Source organism: Trichomonas vaginalis, chromosome IV (assembly GCF_026262505.1).
Source record: "Trichomonas vaginalis G3 chromosome IV, whole genome shotgun sequence".
Classification (NCBI taxonomy): Eukaryota; Parabasalia; order Trichomonadida; family Trichomonadidae; genus Trichomonas; species Trichomonas vaginalis.
The window spans coordinates 33251605-33266770 of NC_067206.1; the positions used below are offsets into that span (position 1 = coordinate 33251605).

Below are 15166 nucleotides of genomic sequence, written 5' to 3' on the forward strand. Positions count from 1 at the left end.
CAGCTAAAATTAGTTACTTTAGCAAGCCTATCAATACCCTTTTACGATTATTGTTACTTTTTCGAAATAAAAGTAAAAACAAATTTATACTAATTTACTTCAAAATACAAAAGTATTTGACAGCTAAAATTAGTTACTTTAGCAAGCCTATCAATACCCTTTTACGATTATTGTTACTTTTTCGAAATAAAAGTAAAAACAAATTTATACTAATTTACTTCAAAATACAAAAGTATTTGACAGCTAAAATTAGTTACTTTAGCAAGCCTATCAATACCCTTTTACGATTATTGCTACTTTTTCGAAATAAAATAAATTTATTATCAAAAACCTTTTTTTTCTTAGTAAAAATAAAAATGTTATTTTATATCAAGTTTTTATTCATAAATTTTTATAATGTTGTATAAATTTCATTAAAATTTACGTACATATTAAGGTACTTATCTTCTACATATATAATCTTCATTAGATATATACATGATAAATAAAATTCAAAAAATTAGATGAACCTTGGCAATTAAACTTTATTAAATAATAGTTGTTTATAAATTATATTATATTATTATTTAATATTATTTTGATAATGAAGATTTAATATAAAAAGGTGACCAAACTATTTTTTGAAAGTCCGCCATAACTTTAATGGTACTATTTCAGCGTGTACAATGAATACAAAAATTCTAAGAGTGCCACATAAAATAGTACTTTAGACTTGAGTTAATGCTACCAAGCAAATGTTAAAAAGATGACTTTAGTGTTTTGATAATCAAAGATTAAAATCATTATTGTCTAAATCAATAATCATAACGACAGAAGTTAATGTTTTTTCATAAGTGCTTTAAATCCACTTTTAAAAGTATACCTCAAAAATCAAAATATCAAAAAAAAATTGGCCGATAGGTTTGGCTTTAATTTTTGTCTGCTTTTATGATTTGATATGGATGTTATAATTTTAAAAGTTGAGCCAAATTCACCAATAGATTTTTGAGATTTGCAAATACTCAATAATTTTCAGCGTGTTATCTTTTATTAAAAGAACTATTTGGTTTCAGTATCATATAAATTGATATTTACTTTCTATTTGAACCTTCATTTAGCTAATGATTTAATAATACAGATTTCATCTAGTCCTTATAAGAGAATTTTGAATTTGTTATAATAAAAAAACAAACAGATATAGCTTACACTTCTATAATAAAGATACCTTTTATAGAAATCAGTATGAAATGTGTTTTGGCTTATTGGAAGCATATCAGACATAATCGCCATAATCAAAAAATCTATATACCCAATAAGTAATAAATTTGTCGATATAGATTTTCCATAAAATTAGTTTTTAGTCTGATCTTAAAATAAATTTAATTTTTTATAAAAAAAATCACATTTAAAAGTACCTTTTTAGTAGCTCGAAATCCTGTTGGTGGATTTCGGGCGTACTTCAAAATTAGCTTTTCTTCTACATATGCAAGCTATATTTTAAATATGGAGCAAATCGGATCGGCGAAAGGAGTTTAGTTACCTTTTAATATAAACGAAATTTTTTACCTTATGAACTTTTGATGGAAATATGCAAATTTAAAATAATAAAGAAAGCCGCGAGCGAAGCGATCGGCTTAGTTCGAAAATTTTGATTCAAATCTTTGCTGATCTGTAATTCGCGGAAGCCGCGAGCGAATCGAGCGGCTTAGGTCTAAGATTTTGATTCAAATCTTTGCTTATATTCCTTAAATTCTTTATGAAACTCGCAACAGTTCCATAAAAAATTTTAAATTCTAAACTGTCGAAATTACCGATCGGTAATCACACCCTTCACGGGTGTGTCACTTTTAGCTAAAATTACTCCTACTCCTCCGAAAAGCTCATAAAAATTAAATTTTTTATGGACAGAATATGAGTATCATTATACTTAACCATATGGTGAGAATCTTTATCAATGATCTATACTCTTAATGTTTGAATATCATAGTTTTCAAAAATGTACTTTAATTACCCATTGAAAAGACAAGATATGATGTATACTATGTTTAGGTTTATTCATAAAAATATTAATTCTTTCATATGAAAAAAAAATATTTTTAAGTCCCTCATGCCCGCATAATATCAATATGTCTTTATTGTTATTTCAAAAAAAGTATAACAATAATATAAGGTACTAGGTAGTGATTTAAAACAACTTTTTCTCTAACTAAATAATTAACTTTTTACCTTAGAAAATTTAGATAAAAAGAATGATTGTCAAAAAAATTAAGAGTATGTCAGATAGTGATAAGTGCGCCCTTAAGACATTACTTTCTGGCATATATTAATATTATCATTATCTAGCCTTTAGTCTAATAGTTATCCGATACTTGCTTTTTTTAGATAGCGCCCAATAAATTCACATATATAACACTTTTCAACTTAAGTAAGTGAAGAAAATAAAAATCTATATACTTTTCAAAGTTTTGAGACAATGCATCAGACATCTTAATGTGTTGTATGTTCAAGCTAAAGGTTTTTATGGTGTTATTGACAACACTATCGTGTTCGAATCATAGTTTCTTTATGCCGATAGGTAGGGAGCTCAAAAGCATCTATGACTGTTGCATTGTTTAATTCTATCTTTTGATGGAAATTTTGACAAGTAAAGTTGCATCATCAATTAGTATCTGATGTTAAAAAAGCTAATTGAATATTGTGTAACAAATTTTATCAATGGCGGAGCAGGAATTTGTGAGAGCAATAATGAACTCATTCTTATTTGCCGAATTCTGCTTGGCAAATATCTATTGAGAGATGACTCAAATAATACTTGGTGAGGACCGAGAATTCCCCAAAAAATTGCTTTCATCTCATCCAAACGTTTTGAACCATAGTTTTCTTTTGTGGTCTTATGAGTTTAAATATGATTAATGGCGTCGTGGGAATTTGTGCGAAATGTAATTAATCATTTCGGTTTGATTTATCAATTTGATTTCAGTACTGTTATTGATAATTGTTAAATTTGCTTGGCAAATATATGCCGAAAAACCTATCAGATTGTTAGTAAATAATTTCCTTGAATTTTTTGGGACGATGTATGTATTAAATGTTTTACTTGTTGAATTGTCGATGTAACAACTATCAACTATAAAATTACCATACCAATGATATATCAAATATGTGTCAATAGTAACAGTGTTGTGAATGAAAGAACACCTTTTCACGGAAAATGAATTTTTCCAATGACGTAAAATTCCATATCCATCTAGTATTTTGTTATCTATAAAATTTTACCATATATACTTGTTGCCAAATTATTAACAACAGTAGAAAAGTTGAATTTTGTTGCATGATTAAGATTTGCGTATATATAATGTCCAACAGCATTATCGGGTGTTTTGCATGATGAAAAGTTTGTTGATGAAACAACTATATTATCATTTTTTGTGATGCAACCAGATGTACCAATACTTTCATTACCTACATCAAAAAGGGAACTTTCAATAATAAAGTTACATGTGTCAACTTCTGTATATGAAAATTGTACTCCATATTTATCTTGGCTTTGGCATTTTGTACAACAAAATTGTCTTTGAACAATTGAACTACTTCTTCCTTTATAGTAAATGCAAGCAGCATATGATAATGCAATGCAATAACTAAAAGAACAGTGATTATGTAGAAATAATGTGTTTGAAACTGTATCAAAGTTGATGATTTGGTTATTATTATTGTAAAAAATGCATTCTTCTAAGTAATATTGACCTTTTCCTGGTGATATTTTACAATTTTTGCAGGATTTGATTTTATTTCTTAATATTGAATTTGGAAAGTACATGTTCCATATATCTTCATCGATTTTGGATGTCCTTAGTTTTAATTTGGTAAAATGGTGAATAATTGTTAGCATCAAATTAAAGGTTTGGGAAATGATCCCTTACTTTTTGAAAATCCTTTCAGAGATTTTTGAGTGATCAAAGAAAAAATAATTGTTGAATTTTAAAAGTTTAAAATCTTGATTAACACCATATCTATCAACAAATTTAAGGTCATAAAAATCTCATTGAAATATTTTGAAAACAAATTTTAATAAGATCGACTATTTGACATGTCAAAATCTAGATCCGACGTCTGAAATTATAGAAGAATTTAACTACAACTTTTGATGAGTTATCTAATAATATGTGTCTCACATGGAAAATGGGAACATATATTGATTCTTGTATGTAGAATTAATCAAAAAAAAACTCAAAATTTCCAAATATTTATAAAGAGGGAATTCAAACAAATTAATAAACCGATCAATCTGACAGCACAACAATACTATAGATTATATAAATTAATTTAAAGAAAAAATATAAAATTTTATAAAATATTAAAAAAATGAACTAATTTGACATTCCCTTGAATTTTTGGCACTCATCAATTTGTGGAATCATCTTGAAGGATAATTCCTTTTTTTTAATCATCAATATGGGAGAATAGATGATCATTTAAAAAAACTTGTTTTGGCTTCGATTTGAACATAATTATGTTTAAACAATGAATTCATTTTGTTAGGAATTATTTGTCATAAAACTAATATACCCAGATGGAATGATTCATATGTTTTATTTTAACTATAGATTGAGTCATCATGATTTTCATGACCTAAATTTGACCATTGCAATAAAATATATTCAAAAACTTCGAAATGCTGGCTGGTTATAGATTTTTTGCACCAAAATAGCTTCATTTGTCGCGAAGAAATCTATGTGTTTTTGCTGATATCACCATATTTGAAATGCCCTTTCTCTCTACTGAGTGAGATTGCCGTTTATTTTTACTAATTTCGCGGGGAAAATGGAAAAGAATCATGGGAAAAAACTAGAAGAAATGACAATAGATGAACTTCAGAAGGAACTAGATTCGATTAAAAAAGAAAAAGCAGATATGAGAAAAGAACTCAACCAAACATTTGAAACAATGAATAAAAAAATTGCTGAAGCAAGAACCGAATTTGACAAAGAATTGGATAATCAAGCACTAAATTTAGAGCAAGCAATTAAGGATTACCGAGAAGCAATTGTTGAGCTTAGATCTTCCAAGGATTCAGAACTCAACACAACAAATACACTTACATCAAAGAATGTTGAATTTATAAGCGAATTGATTTCTGTATTAAATGTTAGCTCAATGGATGAAATTCCAGCTGAAATTACTCGTTTAATACAACTGCAAGCAGATTACAACAAATTACAGCAGCAGTTGCAAAAAGAATCTGCATCTGGTAACAATTCCAAAAACATTAAAGAACAAGCAGTTATTACAAAGTTAACTAAACTTCTTAAGATTTGGGATATTAAAAACGTTGGCCTAAATCCAGAATCCCCATTAATTCCTTTATTGAATTCCTTAAACGGTTGGATATCGCTGATGACTCAACCAGATTTTAATCAAAGGGCGATGGATGAAGCTGTCCATGAATTACTTGAAGTACTTAATAATCTTGCTGAAAGCAAATAATTACTGTTCTAACTTTTTAATTGTATTTTAATAAAAAATTATCTATAAAATTCTTTTATGTCCATTATGTATATATAAATGTCTCGCTTAGGGAATCAGAGTTATTGACTTTACATGAAAGTTTAAATATTTTGTATTTAGTAGATCCCAGATGTTATTTTTCCAATCGAAATCTTTAGTATATATTAATAATTTATACATAAGAGGTTGCTTTAGCATTGACAGTCTCATAATAAAAAACAAATAACAAATAATTTTAAAAAAATTAGAATAAGAATAATATTACAGTTTAAAATATGAATTAATACATTAGTTATCCGATTCTGTTTCAAGAATAGTCTGATATTTTTCAATTTCAGCTTCCATTCGTTCAATTTTCGCTCTGGATTCATCAATCTTAGCTTCGAGAGCAAGAATTTCATCTTCAAGGGCTTGCTGATCTTGTTCTGTACGAATATTGCCGTTTTTTGCCGATTCTAACTTCTCTTGTTCAGCGACTAAGTTTTGACGTTCTGATTCTATGTTAACTCGAGAAATTTCTTCTTGGGCACCATCAATATATGCCTTAAATTTAGCAGCATTGAATGCATCATCTGAATTTGAAATGGAATCGATTGTAGCTTCATGTAATTCACCTACGAGCTTATCGATTTGGGCATTGTAGTTATTATACATTTTGATCTCTTCAAGATGTTTCTGAATGGTCTGACGTTTTGCCAAAGATTCTTCGTTGTATTTTTGTAGTAAATCCTCTTTTTGTTTATTTGTTTCTTCGATCTTCTTTCTAATATCATTGTTCTTCTGTTTTAATGCAAGAATTTGGTCGATTTTCTCTTGAATTTTCTCTAATCTCTTTGCTTCTTCTGAAAAATCTGTTTTGTAATCTAAATCTTTGATTTGAGGAACTTTAACATCAATAAGGTTATGCTCTTTCTTTATTTCCAATCTATTTTGAAGTTGTAATTTTTCATTTCTGAATTTAATTTGCATTTCTCTAATTGTATTTTCAGCTTCTAGCTTAGACACTTGTGTGCTGAGTTCCATAAGCTCTTTTCGAAGTGCTTCTGTTGGTAATGTTTTGTGATTTGATTCCATAATTTTATTTGCTGCTTCAAGTTCTTCAACCATTGGTTTAAGATTAGTATATGTCATTTCTGGTTCAGCCAACAATCTTAATGCATTGCCTTCACGTTCATTTAAGGTATCTTCGAATCGAACAATGGAATTTGCAAAGGAAAGGACCTTCAAGGTTCTTTGATTTAAATTTTCGGACATCGCTATGTTTTGATTGCTAAGATCTTCTATGTAATGGCCACCCTTTACAAACTCACCAAGATCTTTCACGAATTTTTCTTGTTTGTTCTGAAGGTCTTTAATTAACATCTCGTCCAAACAGCATTTGCTACTGCTTTCAACAGCAGAATTGCGGATTGCACCGAGTTTTGTTCCCCTCATCCTTTGAAAATTTTTCTAAACGGTTGTACAAAACCCTTTAATTGCATTTCACAATGATTAAATAAATACTTATCATATGTGTGATAATTTTTCAACTTGAAAATCTTCCCTTCTCCTGTTTTTTAAAATTGAAAATCTATTTTTCAGGAATCCAAGGCTTGCAATAGATTTTCTATGCAATACATAGCGATTACTCTTTGTATTTGTTGCTTTCATGTGATAGCTTCAGATAAATGATCAAAAATTCTTTAAAATGCATTAAGTATTTTATATTTCTATATTTTATCATGAAGAAAATAAAATTTTTAAGTAACACCAGCAAAATAGCCAACTTTTTAGATATCGTCAATAAAATTACGAGATATTCAATATGTTTATATGGGAATTATTATACAAAGGATATGTTCTTTCAATCCACATAAAAATAACAAATCATTCTCATGATTGTTCGAACAGAGCATTTTAAAAAAGTGTCAAATGAGTGAATATCAATTCCCCAAAGAATCAATGGGTACAACCCTCCTTGCCATTCAGTGCACAGATGGTGTTGTCATGGCCTCAGATTCTAGAACAAGTTCAGGCAGTTTTATCCCAAACCGTGCTACAAATAAAATCACTGAAATTCAACCAAAAATCTTCGCTGCTCGCTGTGGCAACGCTGCTGATACTCAATTTTTAGCCCGTGCCGTTAAAAACTATCTTAATGCTCTTAATATTACCAGAGAAAATACAGATGATAGTACTATCTTGGTTGCTTCTAATGTTATCAGATCTCTTATTGTTAGATACAGGCAATACCTTTCTGCTGGTGTCATTGTTGGCGGTTGGGATTCTGCTGGACCTCAAGTTTACAGTATCGAGGTTTCTGGTATGGCAATTAAAAAGAAGATCGCTTCAAACGGTAGCGGCTCAACATACATTCAAGCATACATAGATCAGAATTACAGAGAAGATATGACAATGGAAGAAGCTACGAAATTTGCAATTGCGGCAGTTACAGGTGCTATAATCCGTGATGGTTCATCAGGTGGTGTTGTTAATATTGTACAGATTAACGCCGATGGAGCTAAGAGAATGACAGTTCGTCCAGCTCAACAACCATTTAATTACGATATTGTCAAGGGTTAAATAAGAAATTCTGAACTAAATATCTCATTTATTTTATCTCGTATATTTTACATACAATACCATTGATTTTTCTTAGTTCAAAAATAAAAAAAAATTATCCTAACACAATAATCCCTAATCCTTAACAAAAACTACTAAATTCTGTTGTATAATATTATACAGGTAGAATTTTACTTCTTTTATCTTTCATCAATGAAAAATATTTTGATATCTTTTTATTCTAATAACAAACTACTATATAACTCACAATGCATGCAAATTTGGATAAGATTTGTTATTCAAAATGTGCATTTCAGAGTTAATAAATGATCTCAGATCAAATAACTTCATTTCCTGCTTATTAGTTGAAATCATAGAAATACCATATGTGACATATATTAACTAATAGTATATTCATCTCAGTTCCCAGATAAAATTCAAAAATTTATATCTCGAAAGGAGAAAAATGATTTTAGAAAAATTTTTGGTTGTTAATATAAAAGTATGTTCGAAATATTTTATTTATTCTATTTTGTTTTAATTGGATGGACCATTGCTGCGAGCTGGATTAATTCTATAAAGCATTGAATCTATAATCTCTACGCTAACATTATCATAAGCAACCTGGTCAGCCAATTTATTAGCTCTCTCTTGATCAATTGATTCTGTATGAACAAAGCTTAATAAAGAGGCATAACTCTTGGAATTTTGTTGTATGAGCTTCTCAATGAAATCAAATAATTCGTTATCTGATATATCAAAGCTTTCGTCTGAAAAGATTTGCTCAAAAGCGCAAATTGGTAATTTGAAGAACTCTGGATTTTGAGAATAAGTATCAAAGTCATTGGCTAATATTTTTGCACATGCTGAATTATCGATGTTCGATTCACCATAATATTTCATGATTTCTATGGCGTTTTCTGGTGTTGGTTGAACGATATAATTGAGAGTAGCTTTCTGCAAGTATTCTAATTCGAGAATTGTTGCGATTTCATTCAAAAATGGCGCATTTTGTAAAGTAATTGTAATTTTATGGCCATGAAATAGATTACTGATTAATTGGAAGTAATTGTTTGGATCTTTGAGCTTAGTGAATGTATATGATGAGAAATTGGGATCATTCAGAAACTCTCTATTCATACTCGGTGAAAGGGAGCCAACTGCAACTCTGTGAACAGGATATTTCTTTCCATCGATGCAAAAGGTGAAATCTGGTGGAACAAGTTCTGTTGGACAAAATGCTTTGCCTCTTGGAAATTGTTGCATGAAAATGAGAAAAAAAATCCCACCCGTCTTATAAAAGTTGCCTAAAAATTATTACGCATTACTACATCATTTCTATGCAATATATGATGTGGTTATCAATAATCTCTTATAGATATCGCTTGTTTATTAGTATGATTAATGATACCTCAGTGAAAATCAACAACGCCAACAAGCAGTTATTACATGTTCATAAGAATTCTGGATAGAATGTTAGGTAAAGAAGTTTTCATTAATTTTTCGTTTAGTCAAAAAAACAAAATTTAATCAGATAAATAGTTTGGTTCTGAAGAATCTTTTTCAATATCTTGATTTTCTTTGGTAGGTGGAGATTCAATATCACGAGTTTCTTGATTATCATCATTTCCGTCTCCGCTATAGTCGCCTTTGCTTTCACGACATTTGTAGAAGATGATGAATCCAATAATAACAAAGATGACAATGAATGTGATGCCTGTAACAATGGATGCAATGGTGAGTTCTAAGACAACTTGACTATGAGGTTTCGCATATGGATCATCAAGCTGTTTGCTGTCTGGATCAAGTGGATCTCGAACAAATGTCATCTCTGATAGTTTGACTGTTCGACAGAATAACTCTGGATCAACACAATATGCTATTCGTTTATATGTGCCCCATCCACCACCGCCGCTTGTGTGCATAGTGTAGTTGAAACTCTGATTAACTGTAGTTCGGTTGCATGTGATGTTCAATGGTTGATTGTCAATCCATGTTGAGTTGACAACATAAAATGTGAAGTTGTCATATTTGTTACATTTATATTCTCCGCACTCTTCTGGATAGTAATAATAGTAACTCAATCCAGGCAGAACTGCTTTTCCTCTTGGGCACGATACTTGAGGGAATCTAATCCACATATAATCAAAAATTTCTTGATTACCTACATAAGTCCAATTCAACGGATTATAAAAATTAATTCCTTTGCAATATTTCGTATCCGAATTTTGGCAATCTTTTGGTTTAAATGTCTGTAAAGATGTTCCTATATGTTTGAAATCGAATCCAACATTCTTATAAATATAATCAGATCGATACTGATAGCTCAATGGATAAACAAGTTGAGGAGGACCGATAGCAAAATCTTTGATTGGTTTACCACCAATTTGGGATTCTGGATTTCCCCAAACTAGTGGTTGTGCCATTGACCAATTACAGATATAATTTCCTGTATCTTGTAATATTGCTATTGTTGCATCTGTTATTCTTTCATAATCATAACCTTCTATTTCCAATGTCATTCCTACATTTAAATCAGAATTGAATTTTGAAGCCTTTAAATGTGATCCCATTGTTCCTGAACCACCGCCATCTTCTATTTCGATGCCGGATGGACAATCATTATCATCACCTTCGAATGTTTCAACACCATAATGTTTGACTGCAAATTTGTGTGAATTCGGTGAAATCAAAAATGTGAAATTCTTTCCATATTTTGTCATCTTACAATGTGTTTGATTATAATCCCATAACTTTGTTGAATTCGGTTCATGATAATTTATATGGAATGATCCAAGTGCATGTGTTAATTCATGAAATGCAACATGTATGAAATAACTTGAACTTGAATTAAATTTTGATTCTTTATTTGATACATATGCATTATTGAATTCAATGTGTCCTGATGTAGGTCTATGATATTCATCATAACCACTATATCCTCCTTGTGCAAGTACAGAAGAAAAAACTTCGAAATATGATATATAGATTGTTAATTTGTAATCGTAATCTTTATTTGGAGTTGGACGGACTTTAATGAACTTTTGAGTAAATTCGATGAGATTATCGATCGTTTTGTAAAACTCTGTTAGGTTTTTATTTGTTATAAGATCAGATTCCTTGCATGTTATATTATACCATGAAAAAGGAATAACTTGTCCAACTTCATAACATGTATAATAATCTCTTTCTTTTCCTGTTATGTAATCGTAATTTAACTTGATTCTTATGTTTTTCCATTCTTCATCTAGTGATTGACGAGTTCCGTTTGGATAAGATGGTTCAAAAACTGGTTCTTCAGTGAGTCTTCTTCCATCAGGTCCAAATTCATTTTTGAAAAAAGAATGCTTGACACTTAAAATACTCAAGATCATAATCAGAAATGTCAAATTCATTCAAATTTAAATTGAATCGGATTTGGGTTAAATTATTATTTGCGTGTTAGGATATATTATCACATTCGTGATTATTGAAATTTTGAGAGAGCGGCTTTCGGTTATCAAACTATAAAATACAAAATCTGATTTAGGGTCCGAATCATTTTTTGGGAAAATCCATAGGAATTTTTTTGAGAATTGTTGCGGTAAAGTACCGAAATTAGTGAACGAATAGATATGAATATTTAACTCTCCAATTAAATGTTATACATCATGATTTTACGTCTTAAGTTTTAAATTTAAAAAAAATATTTCAGTAAATTTATAAAATTAAAAGTTTAAGTACAACAAAAACAAAATAGCATAAATGGACAATATTGTCTGAAGGCTCAATATTGAATTTCGAATAAAAAAATGTATTGTTTTAAAAAAAAAACTCTTAAATTATGCATCTGTATTTGCAACGACTTTGTTTCCAATTAGTGCGCAAAAATCAGAACTTTAATCTTTAGAAAGGTGAAATTAAATGGTATCATTTTATTGTAATTTCTTCAAACTTGGAATATACAGGAACCTACTTTCCCAACCCTTTGTAACTACTAAAAAAGATTTACTTGAAATAAAAAAGCAACGAATAAAGATTTTGAAGAATCATTGGACTTAAAGTCTCAAATTTTGTTTGGTTTTCTAATATTTGTAAATTCAGCTGAATCTGATAAGAAAAATCTTTTGATTTAATCTTTCTAACCTATATTTTCTTGACAGAAATTGCAAAACATCATGTGGCTATATTTTCAATAAGAATATGCACATATACTATTCTATATTGGCAGGTGTATGAAATAATTATAAAAAAGAAACGAATAACCTTTGAAATATATATTTAAAAATTTCAGAAGATCAACTGTAGAAATTTGAGAGAGATACAGGTCAATTATTCTGATCAATTAAAAGAATTTGATTTCATTGTGATTTAGCAGTTGCTTCATCCGAAAATTCAAGTCTTTATTTGACGATAATAAAATTTTCTGAGGGATTTTAATAATGGTTTCAACAATAATATAAATATCAAAATTGCATTGGTATAACAACTACAGTTATGATTTGATTATTTTTAATGCGATTTAACACATTATCGAAATAAGAAGATTTTTAGAAATCATAAAATAGCTGGTATCATTAATTATTAAATTATATTTTTAGAGTAGACTGTATTGTTTGACTGAAAAGCCTGATTTGAGGAAAAAGAAGCTGAATAACGTGAAACGTCAAGCTAATAGAAAGCGACAAGGCTTTAGCGAATACAAAAAATATACTACAAAATAGACTACTTTATTTTTTTAAATAGAAAACTCTATAGAAAAAAATAATAAAAACTATAGAAATAATAGCAAGGAGAATGGAGCATACTATGAGATTTGTTGAAATTAAAAGACAAATGAAACAATGATATTTAAAATAAAAATAAAATAATAAAAAAGTATATGCATTTTCTCTTGTTAATAATAACTAATATTGTATTTTAAATTGAAATATGAGAAGAAAAACCTGGAGATAGTTACCTAAGTGAAAAATGAAAACTAAATTGAATAGTATATGAAAACGAAGTTGCTTTGAATTAGGAATAATGAAGAAGTGTTTTAGATTTGGATCAAAAAAAAGGAAGAAAATAAAATCATAGGTAAATAAAGATAAGACTAATAATTGCAGTCTTTAAAGTAATTAAAATGGTAAAATAAAATTGATTATTATAAAAAAAAATATTAAGCATATTTAAGTGCTGAAAATGAATTATAAAGGCAAGGGGAGCTGCTTTGTGAAGTTTATGATTTATTTTGATTGTGTTTAAACTGAAATTCAGAAAGAAAAGAAGAACATTAAATGACAGTATAGAAAAAAATAAAGGAACTGAAATTTGAAAAGTAATACAAAAGTACAATTGAATGATTGAAGAAAGAAGAAGTTTTGTTGTTCCAAAAATATTTGAAACGAGTTTATACTTTAATAAATCAAAAATACTCTATTTACATTAAAAGCTTTGAATTGATGATATAAAATGGAAATGATATTAAATTTTAAATGAAGAAAGAGATATGTTGTTAAAGTTGATATACGGTATTATTGTTGTAAAAATGAGAAAACAGATAAATTGTTCAATAACATTTGGAGATAGAAAATTGGGATTAGAGTAATTTATGGACAAGGATAAAAACCGTTTGTTGTTATAGACCGAAAATAGATTTTTTCGGTTTTCTCTTCAAATAATTGAAAGAATGATACTATTATAGGTTTATTATATTATATAGCATATAATCATGCTATAGCCGAAAATTATAAGTTTTGAGAAGATTGAATATAACACAAATAAATTTGAATGTAAGTTAAATTGCTTGTTGTTTTTAATAGCTATTTAATGAGAAATCCAATATTGCAAAATTCAAATTGAATGATTGAAAGAACAGAAAAAGTCATTCTTTTCAATTTCGAATTTGTTTCATTGTATTTATAATTATATGGCAAATAAGATATTTAAACTTGATTTTTGAAGGAAAATTCACAAAATTGAATAAATTCAAATAATTTTTATTCAAAAATAAACTAGTTATTTGAGTTTAATACTAATTATCTATTCAAACTACAAAGTTTGTAATTTAAAATATTTTGTGAGATCAGCTTGAATTAATTCAAGGTTCTTTTCAATTAATATTAATGACCATATTACGCATTTTCGAACATTCTAAACCAAAATAATAAAAATGGAGACGAATGTTAAATTTGCTAGACATGGGGGAGTTGTCTGCAAAGTTTTAGCTCTTATCTCTAACAAAAAATTAATTTTTAAAAAAATGACCGAATACGTTTCACAGCGAGAAAAAAATAAAAGGCAAGATAGAATTTTCTAGACATAAAGAAGTTGTTTACCGAGTTTTAGCTCTTATCTCTAACAAAAAATTAATTTTTAAAAAAATGACCGAATACGTTTCACAGCGAGAAAAAAATAAAACTGTACACTGATTTTCATTTTCATTTCCAGTCACTTTACTTATTATTTTTTCTTTTTTTTCATTTTAATTATAAATTATTTCGTATTACGTTTATTTACGTTACCATTTTCTTTATTCTTTTGAATTCCATACTAGACACTTATAGAATATTTTGATTGTTAACGTACTTCATTAGAATGAATCCTTACAAAGGGTATGTCGATCGAATTTACCTAATTGGTATTTCCAATCAGATTGAAGAAGGTAAAATGACATGGGAAGAAGCTTGCACCCATGTTCCCATCGCCCCAACCCTTCAATCAAATGATTTCAAATATTTAGATGTTTCAAAATCTTTTTTACAAAATCAATTTAGCTTACAGAATATCCCATTGCCTAAAGGCAAGAAAGGTCGTAGGGTCAATCCCTACGACCAAATCAAAGCTCTTGCTGTGATACATGACCACTGGGCCTTTCCCTGTGGTCAAACAAAACAATGGAAACGTTTGAAATTACAACAAATTGATGTATCTTATAGAGAAGTACGCAGATACTTCAAAGAAAATCATTTCACCAAGACGCGATTAGAGCATGCCGGGCCAGAAACAGCAGTAAGATATTGGGCGCTTTCACCCAATCTTATCTGGCACGCAGATGTTCATTATTTTAGGGGTGTTCGTGGCCAATATATTTATGGCATAATCGACGATTTTAGCCGCAAAGTCCTAGCGTATATACAAATACCAGATATGCTGGCAGCGACGACAGCGAACGTTG

At 28.9% G+C, this 15166-nt stretch overlaps 5 protein-coding genes across 5 annotated transcripts, besides 8 other annotated features; 2 read left to right on the forward strand and 3 right to left on the reverse strand.

Moving 5' to 3' along the window:
• Nucleotides 1–596: part of a mobile genetic element that runs on past the window's edge.
• A 4-nt stretch (nt 597–600) lies between these two features.
• Nucleotides 601–1523: a mobile genetic element.
• Nucleotides 1524–1848: a mobile genetic element.
• Nucleotides 1819–1848: a terminal%2Cinverted (terminal inverted repeat of MuDR-3_TvMULE3 transposon ID:TVAGG3_0213490).
• A 237-nt stretch (nt 1849–2085) lies between these two features.
• Nucleotides 2086–2281: a mobile genetic element.
• Nucleotides 2282–4377: 2096 nt separating this feature from the next.
• On the forward strand, nt 4378–5516 carry TVAGG3_0213510 (uncharacterized protein; the record flags this gene model as incomplete). The annotated part of the gene is made up of 1 exon (XM_001323408.1): nt 4837–5466. One exon carries the CDS (start codon nt 4837–4839, stop codon nt 5464–5466), a length of 630 nt encoding a protein of 209 aa, XP_001323443.1.
• Nucleotides 5517–5683: 167 nt separating this feature from the next.
• Nucleotides 5684–6955, reverse strand: TVAGG3_0213520 (uncharacterized protein; the record flags this gene model as incomplete). Its single annotated transcript, XM_001323407.1, has 1 exon — nt 5776–6921. One exon carries the CDS (start codon nt 6919–6921, stop codon nt 5776–5778), a length of 1146 nt encoding a protein of 381 aa, XP_001323442.1.
• A 441-nt stretch (nt 6956–7396) lies between these two features.
• Nucleotides 7397–8160, forward strand: TVAGG3_0213530 (proteasome subunit beta; the record flags this gene model as incomplete). The annotated part of the gene is made up of 1 exon (XM_001323406.2): nt 7399–8049. One exon carries the CDS (start codon nt 7399–7401, stop codon nt 8047–8049), a length of 651 nt encoding a protein of 216 aa, XP_001323441.1.
• A 378-nt stretch (nt 8161–8538) lies between these two features.
• TVAGG3_0213540 (POZ domain family) lies at nt 8539–9311 on the reverse strand (the record flags this gene model as incomplete). The annotated part of the gene is made up of 1 exon (XM_001323405.1): nt 8566–9294. The coding sequence occupies one exon, from the start codon at nt 9292–9294 to the stop codon at nt 8566–8568; it is 729 nt and encodes a 242-aa protein (XP_001323440.1).
• A 243-nt stretch (nt 9312–9554) lies between these two features.
• On the reverse strand, nt 9555–11423 carry TVAGG3_0213550 (regulation of choline O-acetyltransferase protein; the record flags this gene model as incomplete). Its single annotated transcript, XM_001323404.1, has 1 exon — nt 9555–11423. The coding sequence occupies one exon, from the start codon at nt 11421–11423 to the stop codon at nt 9555–9557; it is 1869 nt and encodes a 622-aa protein (XP_001323439.1).
• A 2204-nt stretch (nt 11424–13627) lies between these two features.
• Nucleotides 13628–14409: a mobile genetic element.
• Nucleotides 13628–14409: a terminal%2Cinverted (terminal inverted repeat of Banshee-A1 transposon ID:TVAGG3_0213560).
• Nucleotides 14410–14586: 177 nt separating this feature from the next.
• Nucleotides 14587–15166: part of a mobile genetic element that runs on past the window's edge.